At 35.2% G+C, this 18,936-nt stretch overlaps 1 protein-coding gene across 3 annotated transcripts in view; it reads right to left on the bottom strand.

The window, feature by feature from the left end:
* Positions 1–18,936, bottom strand: part of LOC139116279 (rho GTPase-activating protein 18-like) — a 47,980-nt gene that overhangs the window by 1,220 nt on the left and 27,824 nt on the right. For 2 of the 3 annotated variants that reach the window (XM_070678887.1, XM_070678886.1), the window contains exons 7-19: positions 18,799–18,926; positions 16,487–16,537; positions 12,354–12,522; positions 11,733–11,824; positions 11,377–11,454; positions 10,355–10,520; positions 8,211–8,293; positions 5,375–5,578; positions 4,477–4,563; positions 3,799–3,843; positions 2,960–3,105; positions 2,471–2,538; positions 550–1,741 (exon numbers count right to left, since the gene is read on the bottom strand). In XM_070678887.1, the coding sequence (XP_070534988.1) occupies positions 1,647–1,741; positions 2,471–2,538; positions 2,960–3,105; positions 3,799–3,843; positions 4,477–4,563; positions 5,375–5,578; positions 8,211–8,293; positions 10,355–10,520; positions 11,377–11,454; positions 11,733–11,824; positions 12,354–12,522; positions 16,487–16,537; positions 18,799–18,926 (1,412 nt within the window). In that variant the 3' untranslated portion in view covers positions 550–1,646. Of the gene's footprint in view, positions 1,742–2,470; positions 2,539–2,959; positions 3,106–3,798; positions 3,844–4,476; positions 4,564–5,374; positions 5,579–8,210; positions 8,294–10,354; positions 10,521–11,376; positions 11,455–11,732; positions 11,825–12,353; positions 12,523–16,486; positions 16,538–18,798; positions 18,927–18,936 lie in introns of all 3 variants that reach the window. The other variant, XM_070678885.1, reaches the window with a different exon arrangement.

Here is an 18,936-nt window from a genome sequence, read left to right as displayed (position 1 = left end):
ATGGTGGCCATTTTGATTTTCAAGTATCAATATATGTTTAATTTGTTTCTCTAGTACCCAAATTTGCACTGTGACCCTGATTTTTATTATTGATTTTGGAAAAGTATTGTTTAAAGTTTCCTTGAAGAAACTGGGCAAAAGTTTAACTCTTTCAGTTTTCAGAGTCGGCCATTTTTTCATGAACTTAGTTTGATAAAAGATACTATTTATATTGCCCATTCATTCAGTATCTTTCAACATGTCAAACAGTATAAGTAGTATCTCGTATCAAACAAAATTCATGAAAAAATCGCCGACTTTGTCCCTTTGAATCAAATCATAATACAACTATGATTTATGAGATGAGTTTCATTGGCAGCAGATCACCTTTTTGCCACAGAAGAGGTTTCAAAGTATTCACTGACTAGAATGATGGTTGGGCAATATAGGCATCATGTACGATACATGTTCATTATGCATGTACACAATATGACTGGACAGAATAGTCTTTTTGTTGTTCCATTCACAATTCAACTGAACAAACATTCTGTCAAGTGTACTATACAGATGTGAATTAATTCTTATATATTTATTGTGATCAACACTTAAAGTAAACACTGAAAGATTCTGCTAAACATGGTCCATGGTTAAAGCAAACTTACAAATAGTCTTCTGCACACATTGCTCACAAAGTTCTCACTTTGCATTTCAAGTTTCTGGAACAATTAAGTTCCTTCATGTAAAAGATAGTGTGCAACTTAAAACTTGTTTCATACTACATGAACGTATATACATAAAATACAAAATAAATGCTCATTAGGAAAAAATGACCATCAGTTGAGGAATTGATAAAATTCCCTCAGAGTTCTTTTCATTGCAATTGTCAAAGTAAATAGCTGCATTGAAGTTCATGCGATAGTTTGACAAAATTTGACTCATTTACTGATGAGTTTGAACAAAAGCATTCAGGAGTGAAATTCTTCATAGTTGTAAAAGTGTGAAATACAGATACTATCTGTGTTGTCTGTTTTGAGGTAGGCTGTTTTTTCTCTTTCAGTTCTAACTTTTAAATTATCATGTTATCTAAAAGCCACAAATTTCACCAAATTTTGGCTTATACAATAAACAGCAAAAATTAGGAACAATTTATTTTTTTCATGATCTGGTTTTCATTCACAGAAATTTACAGTGTGCAATTATACTGAAAGTATTATCACTCAGTGGCATATGCTATTCATTGAAAAGAAACATAAACCTATTTTGACAGATTTCATTGGAAACATTCAGAGGTGCTTCAGTGGATACAACATAAGCATTAACTGTGGCTGCCACACATGTAATATTTATTTCATTAATATAAGTATACTGGGACATAATTTACAATAAAAAAGGTTTACTTTACTTTGCAACCATACAGTTACAACAAGTTCATACAGAATAAAGACAGCATTTTGGCTAACAAAAAATTCCATAAAATTGTTTTTATGTTTGACAAAGTGTAGTTCAATATTATTAACCCTGATTACTCCATAGCATCATTTCTCTTCTCTCAACACTGAATTCTTCTTTCATTTTTGACAAGTACATTCGGAACAGACAAACATTGTAAATAAGTTCTGTGTATGAAATTGGACAGTAAGTCCAATATTTGTAGCATACCATTATTATTAGCTCTCTGATTTGGACATAATAATCCACTCTGTTTGGGGATTTATTCTCTGAAGTTCCAGTAAGTTAGTCATCGGGTCCAAACATCTCTGACCTACAAATGAAGAAAACAACGTCTAAATACTACGGACAATCTGTGAATACTGAACAGTTCTGCGTAAAATGATCATTGCTCAAGTAAGTCATGCACACAAAAGTGTCCAATATACTGTGAATGAAGTCATCCTTATGGGTAAAGCTATCTGATTGAACCAGTGCACCCCTAGCGGTAATTCTCTGTAAACAAGTCCACACTCACAATGGATAACAATGGGTTTGGGTCAAATCATGGTGGTAAAAGGTTTACAGAGACATGAAAATCATAACAACAGACTCTTTAGGAAATATTATGTTCTGTCCATCATGGTTTGTAAAATGCAGAACATTAAATGATGTCTGTTCTATTTAAACCTGTCAGTTTACATGCACATGTGACCAAATTAAACAATGCACATACGTCAAAACCATTACACATCAGCATTCATTATTTGCCGAAGCACAACAAAAACACACTACTGTGCAAAATATAATCTTCTTACTGTGAATACCAGTAATATTACAACTAAGAGATAATTTCAAAACAGATTCCATACACAGAAGGTAAAATATACAAGCTGATTTGAAAACATGACATGACTTTGATGATATGTTTTACCACATTAAATTGACAGTGGTTTGTGTTTGTGTCTACTGTGTCTTGTCAAGAGTTGATTTTGGACCTCTACACAATAAAACAGGGGGTGGATGAGTTAGACTCTGATGACCTGACATCTCAAATACATACCTATGTTTCCTCCAACTTCCCATAAATGAATTTCAGCCTCATAAGACTCCTCAGATGCATTGGCAAAACTGTGTACAGAAATATGGAAGATTCATCAGAAAAGATACACTTACAGTGGAGTCAAAATGAAAGTATCACAGAAGGTAATACTGATACATGCTTCATTTCCTTGAATTTCGAGGATTATCTGATGCCATTTATCAGAAACTATGATTCACAAAACAAGTCATTAGCAACATTTCATTCACATTTTGTTAAAATCTACAAATATACACAATGTTATGACCCAGTATGAGTTCTTCAACCTTCAACTTCATACATCAAACTCGTTTATGAATTGAGTTGCAATTTATTCAGATCCATCTGAACACGAATGTTTGGATATCATTCTATGATAGGATTGTCTCCCAGCATATAGTCAGGCTATTGGTTGGAATGAGTTTAGTTACTGCTGAGACAATTCTCTATATTCTGAGTTCATTATTTTACCTTTCAGCCTCAAGGGTAGAAAAACTACTCTTTTTAAACTTGTCAACAACATCTGCTGCCGTTGTCTTTCCTGTAAGTTGCATAGTAATACTGATTTTTGTGAATTCTGGAGCTTGTACTTTTATTACACCAGCTTGGTATTCACTCTGTGAAATCAGTCAGACAACAGACAATATGAATATCAGTCAAATCACACATGTCAACCAAAGTCCAGCAAATATTGCTAATAGCGTTTGCTGGTGTACCATTTAGCAAGTGCAAGCTAGAATTATTGCATCCATGCACGAAACAGGGTATACAGTGAAAAATTAACACTGGAGATATTTTCCTATCGTGGTAGATGAGTTAGTCCATGGGTACATAAAGGTTTATGGGATGAACTGACATGTTATCATTTGTGATATGGAAGTATTTCACTGTCTAAGCCTGCACAGCACATACATTACAAATGAGGGAAGTGTGTGCTACTATAAACTTATTGAGATTATCAATACATAACTATGAACTTGTAATTCTGTAATCTTCATATTATCAATTTTGTTAATACACTGTAGCATCCCTAATTGTGTTAACTGTCACATGTTGTGTTTTGTTTTTGGATGGCGTGATACACATGTGTGTGCAATGATTTGAATATCTTTTCTATCTGATGCAATGAATTCTTGCATCACTGCTACGTCTTCATTAAGCAAAGGAACAATACACTGACTGTCCTGGTATAGCATGTATCTTGAACTAAAGATATGAAAAACAATACTTATATTTGCAAAATTTGAAAGATGTAACATGACTGCAACTTATTGGCAGGTATGAACTGTGAAATTTTAGACTCAACTTACCTTTTTACTACTATCTTTTCCTTTCTTACTGAAAAAAGTCATAGACTGAAATAAAACGTAACAAGGCGCATGTTAAGTTAATGATTCTTATCCCTTGACAACAATGACATTTCACAGTGGCCATGACAATAAGTAACTCGCATAAATTTTCTAATATCATAGGAATCAAATATATGATTGTCACTTGCCAATCAAACAAAAACTTCAGTGTGAAAAATGTGTGCATGAGGCATGCAATATAGATATATTGTTCCCAACACAGGGCTATGAACCCTTGAGGCATGCAATATAGATATATTGTTCCCAACACAGGGCTATGAACCCTTGAGGCATGCAATATAGATATATTGTTCCCAACACAGGGCTATGAACACTTGAGGCATGCAATATAGATATATTGTTCCCAACACAGGGCTATGAACCCTTGAGGCATGCAATATAGATATATTGTTGCCAACACAGGGCTATGAACCCTTGAGGCAGGTGACAAGTTGCCCTAATGATGTCACTTGCAGTTGGGTTCATAATCCCCAGTTAGGGCTGTAATATATGAAATGTATGTTAAAACTTTTCATCCATGCAAGTCAGTAATACAGAATGTCATTTAATTCTCCAATAACCACTTATAAATGTGTTCATTTTCAATAGAAGACTGAAATCAAATCTCTATTTACTTACATATTTGGAGTCTTTTGACTTCTTGCTGTCAGTGTGTCGAGTGCTTTCATAGAAGTGTCTTAGCTGAAGAACCATGAATGATGGTACCTGTATGATAGAACAGTAATACAGTGTACATGACTTGAACCATTGTGAAGAGATAATGGTTCTACTCCGGAATAAAAAGGACGCGATGCGTTCTACAGACTCGGTACGCCCAAATAATCACGTGATGCCGGTACAAACAAACCCACATGTGTACTAACGCGTATGGAAATACACGTACGTCTATGCGCGTTTGCGCACATGGCTTTGTTTGTACCGTGGTCGATTCGAATTCCGGGTTTGGCCTATTGTATAACAAAGCTAAGTATGAGACATTGAGACATATTTGTTCAATCTATTTATCTCACAGTCTATTGGTATTTTTTGTATTTTCAAATACAGTAAACACATTACAGATGATTTAATATTTCAAAATATTATGTTTTTCATGACAACAAAAATTAAACCAATTGTAGGCCCAAACACCATATGACTACAATAGAAACCATTGGCAAATTTTGACAGTAATCATTGAAGTTTGAAGAAGTTTTATTTGATTTAGAAATGATTATCATAATACACTGATCATGACCAAACATTTAGGAGTAATTTACATATGAAGAAGGTATCTGACTGTGATAAAAGATACTTCAAAATTATATGTAGAGAGAGATCTCTAATATGCAATCTATGTATCATGTTATTTGTGTTTTGAATTTGATAAGTATGATATGATCTATTAAGTACCTAGCCTATGACTTTTGTAACACAAGTACAATACAATACTGTAACTGAGTATATGAAATAAACATTAGTAAATATTGGATTGATGATAGTACACTAAAATTCTGAGATGACTTGGAAGTTTACTGACCATCCATAATATTTCCTGATAGTTGACCAACATTCTGACCACATTGGCTGTACCTGCAGCCATCTGCATCTCCAACGCATCCATTGCTTTAGTGTAAGACTTGACAACAAATAAGTTAGGCGCCATTATCATTGCAACGTTGATCAGTGACATTTTATTCACAGACTCCTTGTCAATCAGTTTCCGTAAGAATTGTAGTAAGAGCTGGAAAAAGACAATATGACATAAAAAAGTAAGTTTTACAATTATTGACTCTGCTAAATTGACACCTTGGTATGACTGAGTACTCAAAGAGCTGATTTGTCTGCAAGAAAGTTAGATTGATGAGGAAAAGTAAATATTTTCAAAATTTGCTGGTAAAATATTGATTCATAGAAAGTTGTCTTCAAAAGAGAATAAATGCTGCAAGATGAATCCTAATTGTTTAAAGGAAAACTAAGTCCAGGAAATGTCACCTTTTATCCCTTCTAAAATCCACCTTGAATAAAATGCAGCTCAAATTTGCCACACATATGCACACGCCAACTACTACGGTCCGACGAAAGGAGACGCTGAAGTAGACAACATTTATGAAAATGAGCTTGGAATCCCATGGATGCAAAAGGGCTCATGGGAGGAGCATGCATGACGTCATCAGCGATACACGAACATGTGTGACAGCTTACCGTAGCATTTGAGTCTATGACTGTCTAGTAGTGTAGTTCTGCATGTTACAACTTTTTAATACTCAGTAGCAATAAAAATGCATTAACTGTTGTGCAGTTGGGTGCAAAATTGACTCAAGGAAGAACAAAAACGGTGTTAGTTTTCACTGTTTCCCCATAGAACAGCTTTTTCGAAGACAGTGGCTTAAGAAAGTTGGGCGAGTCAGGCCTAAAACGTTAAAAACTGTCAAGACACAAAGTTATACTCTGCACCTTTCAAAGATGATTATTTTATAAGGGATTTTGGGACTAATATCGATACAAGACAATACTACACAATAAGGTTTGTATCTTGACAAGCTGAGTCAGCCTACTATGACCGGTTTTAACCAGATAAACATTAGTGATTTCGGGACTCTATCGGAAGACTAAACTACATGAAGCGTCTCTTATCTCGACAGCCTGGGTCTGCAAAATTGCCAATATATACCCTACAAATATGGGCAATTTAGGGACTATACCTGGTAATATTGATACTAGAAGATACTGGAACGACTTCTTGCCTATTATGTCTCGGCACGCAGAGAAGCAGCTGATATTTACTCTATAACTTTCGGCAATTGCGAGACTCTAATATCGATACCAGACGATCATACTAAATTTACTTGCACTGTGTCTCGGCATGCCAGGTCTGCAAAATCACTAATATCAACCCGATAAATATAGGTGATTTCAGACTTTAACTCTGATACTAGATGATACTTTGTCAAATCGTGGGTAAATATCTGATGTATATCGGAGATTTCACCACCTAACAGATCTGACCAACCGACTACCTCTGTCCGACTCTTAGTTCAAAAATAGCATCCATGGCCGGTAGTCAAGAATCCTGCATGTTTCACATTATTAAATTTATTCATGCAAGAAATACATTTTTTACATTTAAAGCATTTTTTTCATTAAATGTCCACACGAAACTTTCATACACATTACTAGGGGGACTTCGTCGAAAGGGCCGTTCGGATATCATTGGGAGTTTGGGAGGGCCTTGCATGAAATACATTCTTTACATGTAGGCTTAATAAATTTTTACTTGACGATCGGAACTTGGACAGAAGACCGATCGGACATCATCGGGAGTTTTGGCTGGTCTTCCACGAAATACATTCTTTACATATCGCGGGTAAATATCCAATATAAGCTTATATCGAAGATTTCATCACTTTACACATCTGAGCAAGCACGACTTCCTCAGGTTGACCCAAACTTCAACAAATAGATGATACTTTAGATTTATCAAACCGCGAATAAATATTTTGCGATATATGTCAGAGATTTGGCAACCTTAAAGATCTGGCCAAACTCGATTTAGGCCTACATGGTAACACATACAATCATTCACAAACCAAAAATTAATTTTAAGCAACTGATGAAGAAAACTCTGTGTTAGAAAAGCAGGGTCACTTAGTGTCTCCAATCCAGTTCGGGGTCTGTACAAGCACAGCCTCCACAAAATCACACACAAAACACAAACAACCAAGGTATGAACTTATGTGTGTGCTTCTTTTCCATTATTACATATCTTGGTTCAAATTGGTAAGGTTTGATTTCAGTCGAGGAAAAGTAATACTCAATTTCAGAAATAGCGCTGTCTGGACTTTCCAAAGTCGTCTTACGAACGCGCTGAACTGTTCACAGTACTCCTCCAACTGCAAGCTCCAATTGTCTGTATCGCCGATGACATCCAGCACGCTCCTCCCATGAGCCCTTTCGTGCCCATGGAATTCAGAGCTATTTTCATATATGTTGTCTACTTCAACTTCTCTTTTCATTGCCTTGTAGTCGTCAGCGCATGCAATTATGTTGCAAATTTGAGCTGCATTTTATTCAAGGGTTCTATCAGAAGGGATAAATGATGAAATTCGCTGGACTTAGGTTTCCCTTTAACAGAAGTTCTTTCAACGTGTTCAATACGAGTTCTGCATATAGAACATGAGTTTATGCTATGGACTATGTGCATAACTTGTACTCATAACTACCTCATCTGGTTATGCAAATGGGCAAGCTTACAAAACTAAAAATTAACTTTCGCTTCTGAATTGAGAAAGAAATAAAAAAACAATGAAAGTATGAGAAAATGATTAGAAAACAATGTATACTATGATAAGAGGTCAGACATCAACAGTACCTACCTTCAATGCATATCTGTAAACCTTTGGTAATACTAAAATTAACAAATTGAGTGCTTGAATCTGTTCCTTTTTATCTGGTATACCTGAAATGAAATAGTGCATAGATTTTACTCAGTCCTGGCATAGAGTGTTAACCATATTGCAGTGATTGGCTTAAAATGAAATATTGCACTGAATTTTACCAGTGCTGACACTGAGTGTTAAAGAGGCACTCCCACTTGGTAACATTTTAAAAACACATGTTTTTAATGCCAACGGGTCGATATTTGACGTGGCGACTGCGCGCGGATCGCGAGATATCGATAAAAACATGTCATTTCCCGAGCGTATTTTTCACATCCCGAAGTTTTACGATCGTTTCTGATTATGACCCGAAATCCCCCGAAGGTTTGTTGTTGTGCTGATTGACGATATTCTAGGGAGTCCATAATAAGTTCGAAAGACGCAATTTTACCTCCCACTGCGAAGACTTTAGGCCTATATACAGCATTATGCCTTCACTTCAGGTAAGCTTTTTTAAAACTTCTCCTTAGTTTTTGTCGTTTTCATTATTCTCAGTCAGTTCTATTATATTTTTAACCAATACAACATAGATATCAGTTTTTATGTGTAAAATATTAGCCGCCTCTGATGACTACATTTTGTCATCTGCAACACAGTTGCGCATGGTTCGATACAAAGCGGCCGCCGCGTGGTATGCGTGCATAACACGCGGCGGCCGCTATGTATCAACCGCACGTATCTGTGCTAGTCACCTATGCGAATTCTGAGGGAATCAGCAAACTTTGTTTTCCGTTTTTTCCCCGAGTCAGTAAGACTCAGCTTTCCCCTACGGGGCATGACCGATCACCAACGCGAGTGGTACTGTTGCGTACAGCAGCGTTAGCGTAGACTCGTACTCCATAGCTTAGTTGACAATGGCCCCAGTGCCGAACGTTCGATGTTCGGAAGCTGAATTTAGATGGCCCACCGGAATTCAAACTTTTTTCTTTTTTAAGGACATGTTTTTATCGATATCTCGCGATCCGTGCGCAGTCGCCACGTCAAATATCAACCGTTGGCATTAAAAAAATGTGTTTCAAAAATGTTACAAAGTGGAGTGCCACTTTAACATACTGCATATATTGTCCTGAAATGAAATTATGGTACAGACTTTAACCAGTCCTGGCATAGAGTGTGACATATACTGATATAGAGTGTTAACCATACTGACATAGAGTGTGCGCCATACGGCATAGGGTATGGCCCATACTGGCATAAGTGTGACCAATACTGGCATAGAATGTGACATATACTGTATAGAGTGTTAACCGTACTGACATAGAGTGTGCGCCATACTGGCATAGGGTATGGCCCATACTGGCATAAGTGTGACCAATACTGGCATAGAGTGTGACATATACTGATATAGAGTGTTAACCGTACTGACATAGAGTGTGACCTATACTGACATAGAGTATTAAACATACTGGCATAGAGTGTGACCAATACTGGCATAGAGTGTGACCCATACTGACATAGAGTATTAACCATACTGGCATAGAGTGTGACACATACTGATATAGAGTGTTAACCATACTGACATAGAGTGTGCGCCATACTGGCATAGGGTATGGCCCATACTGGCATAGAGTGTGACCCATATTGGCATAGAGTGTGACCTATACTGACATAGTCTATTACCCATACTGGCATGGAGTGTGACCCATATTGGCATAGAGTATTACCCATACTGGCATGGAGTGTGACCCATATTGGCATAGAGTATTAACCATACTGGCGTTGAGTGTGGCCCATACTGGCATAGAGTGTGATAGAGTCTTAGGCAATGATTGTAAGCTGTAAGCATTATACAATCGCACACCACTGACATGTTTGATACAGTTACATCTGTACAAGCAAATATTATTGTTCTGTAGAGTTACATCTGCAGAATACATCTGCAGAATTAGACCTGTACAGTTACACTTGTATAGTTACATGTGTATACATGTAGGTTAGACCTGTACAGTTAGAACTATACCAGTAGAACTATACCTGTACATATACATCAGAATATCTATCTTTGTAGAATTACAACTGTAGAATTACATCTGTACAGTTACATACACGCAAATGTAATGTTTCTATCATACCATACTTACTTTGCATTATGGCAAATGCCTGAATGAACTCCAATGTTAGCAATGGTATCGGCAACTCTCTGAGAAATAATTTAAATAATCCTGCAACATCATGACTTCGGACGTTGTTAAATTTAAATACATGGCATCCACTGGAATACTGGGATTCTAAATCTTTCCTTAAAGTCTGAAATAAGAGGGAAAAAGTACATTACAAACAAAAAGAAGAAATGAAATTGTCCAGACACCAAACACATAAAAATCAATATACCTCCTTGAATTTGCTGCAAAAGACATCAGAAATTGTATGTTGTCTGATTTTTTTGCCAAGCAATTAATTTCCCTAATACATTGTAATTTTATATCTTTACAAGAGCAGTCATTGTCTGTATATATCATACTAAATGACCTTTGCAACAAATTTATTCACTGTGCAAAAAACTAAGCAAATGATTTTTCATTCAATACTCAGAAAACACAGAATTCAATAAAATATACGTGGCTTTATTTTAAGGCATTTTCAAAAACAAAATGCAAAATTGGCAAAAGCTCAAAAACCACATCCTCAGAACTTTTTTTATAAATTTATCCAGCCTAATGGTAATTTACATGTATATTGACCATTACATTGAATGTATGTACTTTTAAATGTTTTGAAAGTTTCTCTGAGTTTCACAGAAGATTCAAGAGAGGATACCTATCATAATATGTTGCTTGGCTAGTTACAGTGTATTTACCTGTACACTATCATGGTTTGGCCAAAGGCATTGTTATCAATGGTGAGTGTGGACCTGTTTACAGGGACTTTGGGGTGAACAGGTTAAAGAGTGTTTTATCATCAGATTGTACCATTTATAGACAATATCTGAGGTAGTAAGTCTATGGACAATGAAGATGTACATGTCTGGAGATGTTTAAGAAAATGTTCAAAGACGACAGATTCTTTCAATAAAACACTGTGTACCTTGAGATTATTGGACTAGCAATTAACTGAGATGAGCATTGAATGAACTTGGTAATGACTATGGGTATAATTAACTTACTTTCATTCTTGTTGATGACCCAGGAATGCGTAGGATACCTTCATCATCAAGACAATTTTTCTCCATGTATTCCAATATCTGCAAAATAGAAAACTTCCATGGTTAATTATAACAAGAACTTTTAAGTATGTGGATCACATGTTATGCCTTTAAAATATTAAATGCAATACATGTATTGTACAAAATGCATTCCTCTTTACAGAGAAACATGGGCAGAAGCTGTACTCCAATTCAAGATTCATCTTTGAAAAAACAGAATACAACTATAATTAAGTTTCCTAACAACTTTGCCACTGTGATTTTGATGTAAGTTGGTTTGAATCAATTAATCATATCTGCAAACAACTTAACATTACCTGTTGGAAGAACAGCGGTGTTTTTACATTTCTTACTCGTCTGTTATCATTTTCAACCATGACATGTAATGGCACTCCAAACAGTCCATGCTCTAGGAAACAAACAAAACAAAACACCTGAAGTCATGACTTTTGCAGATCGATTAAGTAGCTAGAATAATTTTGTAAAACGATAAGTCACTGGTTAGCAAGATACTAGACAAATTCCTGGGCTATTCACTCATTTTAGATGGATAGTTTTTCTCATCTATTTACAGAGATACTACCTCTGCCTCTTCTTGATTGGCCACCTAACTATCAATCACAATATGCTACCTTTCGATAACAATATGCTACTGTATCAATCAAACCAAGATGAAATGAAATTTTTTCATTTTTTGCAAATTATTCCAAATCCTCTGTGACACTGTGGCAATAGTGATAGGCATCCCTTCTACCATCCTTGATAAAACACTGCGTAACCTCCTCTACCTGCTAATGATACTGTTCTTGTTAGTAACTTGATATCACATTTCAAGATCTTGTACCCACTACTCTGCATCTTTATGCAGCATGATTAGAGTAATTCATACAATTGTACATTCAGAAATCAAATCACAGAAATCATGATTTTAGTCTCACCTTTGATCTTCTTCTTTCCTGGTTTTCTCATTGGCCGTAAACTAAGTGAGTAAGTATCATACATAGTCGTAAGTTCTAGCAATGCCAGTGATCTGATTTTGTCAATGTCTGTGTGTCCAAGGCTATCTACAGGAGTTAGGCCAAGTTTATCTTGAACAATAGTGACATTCTGAAATTTAAAAAAAGACAGCTACAATTATTCATGATACAGTTGCAGCGTTATATATCAGTCATTCAGGGTTTAATCAATGCATGTCCATTACCCAAGCACTAGGAATAGATTATTGTTCAGTGTATTAGCATACATGACTGCTCTTTTATAATTCAAAACAATGTGTGGTGAAGTTTGAAATATCTAGTGAGATCTGTCCATGACAAGGATGGTCAGCTTAGACCTGTTTACATCATTGTACCATAGAGGGCGCTATTTTAATAGCAGGAGGAAGAGCATCTTTCATTAGCATTATTAAAAGCAAATAGTAAATTATGGAATTTTATTTGGAAAGGCAAACGAGAAGTTTTTTTTTTAATGTTGATTTTATTAACAAATTAAGAGGCCAAACACAGCCTTCCTTTACAATATTGTTTCATTACAATATGATTGTAAATCTACATTAACATAGAAAACCAAAAAACACACAGAAGGGAGACAACAGCGAGGCACAATAACTAACGTCAACAAAGTTGAAGGCAAACGAGAAGTATAAAACGGCATAAAAAAAAGTTTTCGACATTGAAGAAAAAATTAATGCACTCCAATTAAAGTGGCTTATGAAATTATTTGAGAAAAATCCAGATAAAGGGACCCCTAAATGGGCCAGCTTATCAAAATATTCATAGCCAATTATGATAATAAACTGAATAGTGATTATCACTATCTTCATCTCAATTTCAAAGTCAACAACAACCGAATCCCAATGGTGTATGGGAATATATTAAATACCTGGAAGTCACTGAGACTTACAAGAGTGAATTTACCAACATCAAAACGTAATCTTTTTAGTGAAGTTCTGTGGTATAATGACAATATTAAATATGGAGGAAGTGTCCTCTTTTATGAAAAATGGTCAAAAAGTAGAATTTTAAGGCTTAACGACATCTGGAATGATAACAGAAATGACTGGCTTCAACAATGGGAAATAATTGCAAAAATTAGAGGAGGTACAAATAGACATGTGCAAAAGTATGAAACACTCCTCAATGCTATTCCAGATTCCTGGAAACAAATCATCACTTCTAACATCCAAAATGAAGAGAACTATGATATTTTAGACTTAGAGAATTATGGTCTGACAAAAAGTGATGTCAAAACTGCGTCACTTTATTGGAAATTAGTTGATAAGAAATGGCATGCAGTCAAAGGTCAAATTGGTCAAAAATGGGCTGTGAATCTAAGTCTCACTGACAGTTGAAAAGCTACTTTATTCAGTCGTCTTAATTCAACAGGAATTGTCAGCAATTCAGTAAATGATTTAAATTAGAAGATTTTCTATAGAGGCCTAGTCACAGGAAGCTTGGTCAAAACTTTCAATTATGTGATGGGAAATGCCATATTTGTGGCCAAGAAGAAACACTGGAACACATCTTATTTGAGAGTAAATATGTAAAAGAAATCTGGCAGAAATGTATTTCTTTCTTTGTCAGAAAACACAACTTTGATAATAATATCAAAAGATTAGCAATTGCAGGAATCAAAATGATAATAATGCAACATCTGACATTTTTTACTGTATTACTTCCTTTGTAAAATACAGTTTGGAATATTCGAAATTCGGTTACTCTTGATGGGATTAAAGTTTCCCTTCAATCCTATGTTATGCAATTAAAATGTTATCTCTCCTCATGGATGAATACATTAATTTCACTTATAAGATGGTGAACAAAGCTGAGGATTTTATCGCAAAGTTTTTAAGACTTGTAAGACTTGAAGGAGAAGAATGCATCCTGAATGCATTCATATGATGATCTTTCTAATTAAACAGCTAATTATTTGTTTTTTCAGAAAAGTTGCATTGTAATTTTAATGCATTCACAGTTATGTAGATTTGATTTATTTGCGACTATGTTGAAATAAATTATCTTTCAAAAAAAAAAAGATGGACATGTGAAAGTCTAAAGTATAATACGTACTGTTTGAGGCAATAAACATTCATAGCCATTATGATTTAAAAAAAAAAGCATCTTTCACTGGGATAGGAAGTAGCACATCAACTACCGTGAACTATGTTTATCTAATGTGCATGGATGGGACACTACTGTGCCCATCTGTACACAAAATTAATGGAAGGTGCAATTCCTAACTCAGGATCCTACATTTGTTGAATTTCTTGTATGGATAAAAGGCAACTTCAAAGCTGTCATGTATTGTGTATTTGATGCATGGTATATTGACCTCTGTGACAGTAATGTTCCATGTCTGTTTAAGGTGGAATGCGGGTAACAGTGACGTTAATCAGGATTTTTCTGAAACTTTCAGGAGATGTCTAGGGTGAGATGAAATGTTAAAAAATGAGAAAACAAGATGGGGTTCCCATGCAAATTTTGGAGATATGGCGCCCTTTATGTTGTCCCGCGAAAACATTTAGCTGAAATTGGTTAAAATGTTGTATTATTCGATTATCTAGTGTTATTAAATAATAAAACTGAAATATAGTAAAAACAATTCAACAGATTTTATACAACACATGTCCCCGTATTGTATTGTATTAGTTTTGTGATCTGCTTTTGAAAATATCAGAAAATATAGCAACGTTTCCATGAATAGTGCTTTTATATAAAGAGCAAAGTTTGGCCAAATTTTGATATTTTCATTACAAATGTCATGATCTGAAATCTACGTTTTCTTTAAACTCTCGTAAATTAAGCCCAACAATATATGGATTGCGAATCAAACAAAAAAATGGGGGTCACCGCACAATTTTTTAAGATATGGGCTTTTTTAATACAAAAAATGCCACACTGAAGCGCCCTCTAGCGACAGATCCCTGTTTAATATGATATTCAAAACTTGTTTTAATAGGTATGAAATAAAGTTTAGTTCACTCAATACTGCAAAAAATCCCACATTTGTCACACTTAAAACGGGCCTGTTACACAAAGTTTGCTATCTTGGTGTGAACTCTTTTGACAAACCAAATTTGAAAGTCGCACCTCAAAGTAATTATATGCTATATCGCGACAAAAAGACCACTTCCGGAAAGAACGCTTGCGCGGCTTGCAGAAAGAACGTTCGTACGCGTGCGCAGATACGATGCGCAGTACGAATATTCGCGTTACCCGCAAGCTACGTTACACAACGTACTGTACACATACCATAAGGATTGCAGCTGAGATCCCTTTGTGTCTACATTTTGTACAGAAAGCATGACAGAAACTGGCAATATATTTTGTCCATTCTACTCTGCTGGAGGTTGAAACAATTAACATCACAATGAAAGCCTTCAAGAGGTATCTATTGTGAAGGATTATCTTAGGAGGTAAGACAGCAGGTTGGAGAGAATCCTAATCAAGGTGTTAAAGACCCATTACTGTATATGTATTTTTTTGGATTTTGTTTACAAAAACATTATATCCAACCTTCACGGAGAGGTTTAGAAATCCTGTTATTAAGCCATATTGTATTTGAAAATGTCACTATTTCAATCCTTGGTGATGGATTTGGCTGATTAAATTTATCCCTTATGTATGCATAAGACAAATTTGAGTTGAAACTCAAAAATGATTCAATCATTAAAATCTAGGTGGCGCATTCATCACCAACATTCTGTGGTCACACTTCAGTAAGCACTTTTACATATTGCATTTGATGTTGGACCATCCTATTGGAAAAAATGCAAAAAGATGCAGCTAATGGGGCTTTAATTAGTATGAAATATTTTCATAATGGCATACTAATGACTCATTCACATTGCACAAGCTGTTCAACTGGATAAAATCAACTAGCCATACTTACCATAACAGGAACCAGTGACTAGTGGGTTTATACTGACAATGTTACAATGCCAAGTGTTGCACATTACATCATTATCTGTTTTCCAATGAACCAGCAACATGCTATGTTTAGCAACGGCAACATTATATATTTATGTGCAACAGTCCAGACATGAAACATGACACACAAAGACAATACTTACTGGCAATGCTGCTTTCGCTTTATTTCCTGCTGCAGGTTCAAGTCGAATATTCTGAACAGAGAAGAAAAATAATTTTTACAAATCAGACTACATACAAAATGACAAATGAATTACTACATGCTAAATATTAGTAAAACAAAAAAGACAAAATATGTGGTAAATACACGCACATTTCAAATATAATATAAGTGTTACCAGTTCAAATTTAATATAGGGAGAATGAATGCCTACATACTGATAGTGTCAGACTACATACATTTACATGGATGTTAGTGTCAGACTACATACATTTACATGGACATCAAGTGATGTGAAACACGGTGGATGACTTCGCCTTCATAATTTGGATGAAGAGAAATTAAGGCCAATTTGTTACTAATTGATTAAATAACTTTCTTTTTTCAATTTCTACCTTTGTGATACATAAAGAGAACTGAATTTGACGCTAATGAAGACAAATAAATCACTTTTCCCATGCATGTAATCTTTTGATATTACTCTATGTAAGAATGCAGCTTATCATCTTGATTGAAATGGATAATTAATACTGGCATAGATTGTTATGGAGTTTTTATGAACCATTTCCATCAAATCTCATTAAAATAATGAATAGCCCTTGCATTCCAGAATGAAATGTTAGATGATGAAAGACACAACAAAGATGATTCCTTTCTTTACTAATGGCTTTCCCATCACACATCTCACAGTACGGATGTCTTCTCATCCGCCATGATTGCCTTTCATGGGAATCACATAATTAGTATTGAATTCTGTGACTTGTGAAATGTTACAATGATATTCCCCTGTCTGCATTATATACATGTGACATACTGTAGATGATTATTCACATAATCACTGCTACCGCTACGGACAAATGTCAAAAGTTAAATTTGAGGGATAGCAAACATAACATATTGCATTAAAAGAATCAATCATTATTCTTGAGACGTGTGAAGCAAGAATTATGACTGTGATGGGAAATAAATTATTACAACATACAAATATCTACGGTGTAAAGAAAAATCATATTAAAGCTTAGACTAATGATACGGGAGCGAAAAATACACATCCATCTTTGAAATGAGGGCAGTATAATTAATCAAAAATTATTCAAAAACTTACAGGAGATTCTTATAGCATTGATGTGAGTATTAATGTACAAACTACAACATTATTCTAGGTATATCCCTGATAAGACGTGTACAAAAATTTTCAGGGCTGATTGTGTGTGACATTGATGGTTTACAATGTGTTTGTTTTCCATTCTGAAGCCAAAACAATGAGGAACACAATCCAAAAATGGCTTCAATACATTAACTTTGAAAATCTGCAAATGACCTAAAATTTTCATCGGGGTCTCAACATCATAAAAATGTAACAAAATATACCAGGTAACATATTATTTCAGTTAAGTTTTGTGTCATTTCTGCAGTAATCAAATTATACATATTATGACAAAATGATGAAATTATTGAAAGCATGTGCCATGCTGAATGTCACTGTTAGTAACCAAATAGAAACACTGTCACACTGATAAAATGACAGGTACTGGTAGAAAGTCCTAGACAGTGAAAGTCTAGAATATTCAAATCGTAATCACAGCCAGATATCCAAAGTAATAATGGATCAAAGCAATGTGATTACACAGGTCTGACCTTCTGATAGAAAAGAAACACTGAAAAAAGGGTTAAAGGCCGAGCCTCCCTTTAAAAGGGCGCCAAGCTATGGCGGCGTTCATTGTGTAAGTGGACACCGAACAGGCAACACGCGGGCACATGCTCCAGAAAATGCCACTTTTCTGAAAATGCCACTAATGCGAGAACCTGGGTTGAAAATTGCGGCTTTAAAAAGAGACACCGCAAGTGCAGGTAATAGGATTTACTATAAAACTGAAACAATGGGTTGTGATAGGATTCACCTTTGACCCCAGTTCCCTGTCTATGGATTCATAGTCCCTTTCCTATACATGTATTCATGTCTGGTTAAATCTCTTTACATGCCTCTTTGATCCAAACTTTTCAAAAAAACAATTGAGTTCACTTCATGTTGTGTTGCTTTGAAGTAGTTTATATCTCTTGTAACATACCGCTTGAACTCAACTGTTCATAAAATTTAAAGTACGAAATAAACACTAACCAGTTCAGTGTTCATGAAATCTACAGTACGAAATAAACACTAACCAGTTCAGCGTTCATGAAATCTACAGTACGAAATGAACACTAACCAGTTCAGTGTTCATGAAATCTAGAGTATGAAATGAATACTAACCAGTTTAGTGTTCATGAAATCTACAGTATGAAATGAACACTAACCAGTTTAGCTTCCCGTGATCTTCTTCCATTTGCATCAATGACAGTATTTCCAAGTCTCATTTCAGTAAAACCAGTCTGTGGTACATCCATAGGCAGTGTATGAGTCAAACTTAATGTCTTTATGCCATCTGATAAAAA

Source organism: Ptychodera flava, chromosome 17 (genome assembly GCF_041260155.1).
Source record: "Ptychodera flava strain L36383 chromosome 17, AS_Pfla_20210202, whole genome shotgun sequence".
Lineage (NCBI taxonomy): Eukaryota > Metazoa > Hemichordata > Enteropneusta > Ptychoderidae > Ptychodera > Ptychodera flava.
Note: the sequence above shows the minus strand (reverse complement) of the source record. Positions and strands in the feature narration are given on the sequence as shown.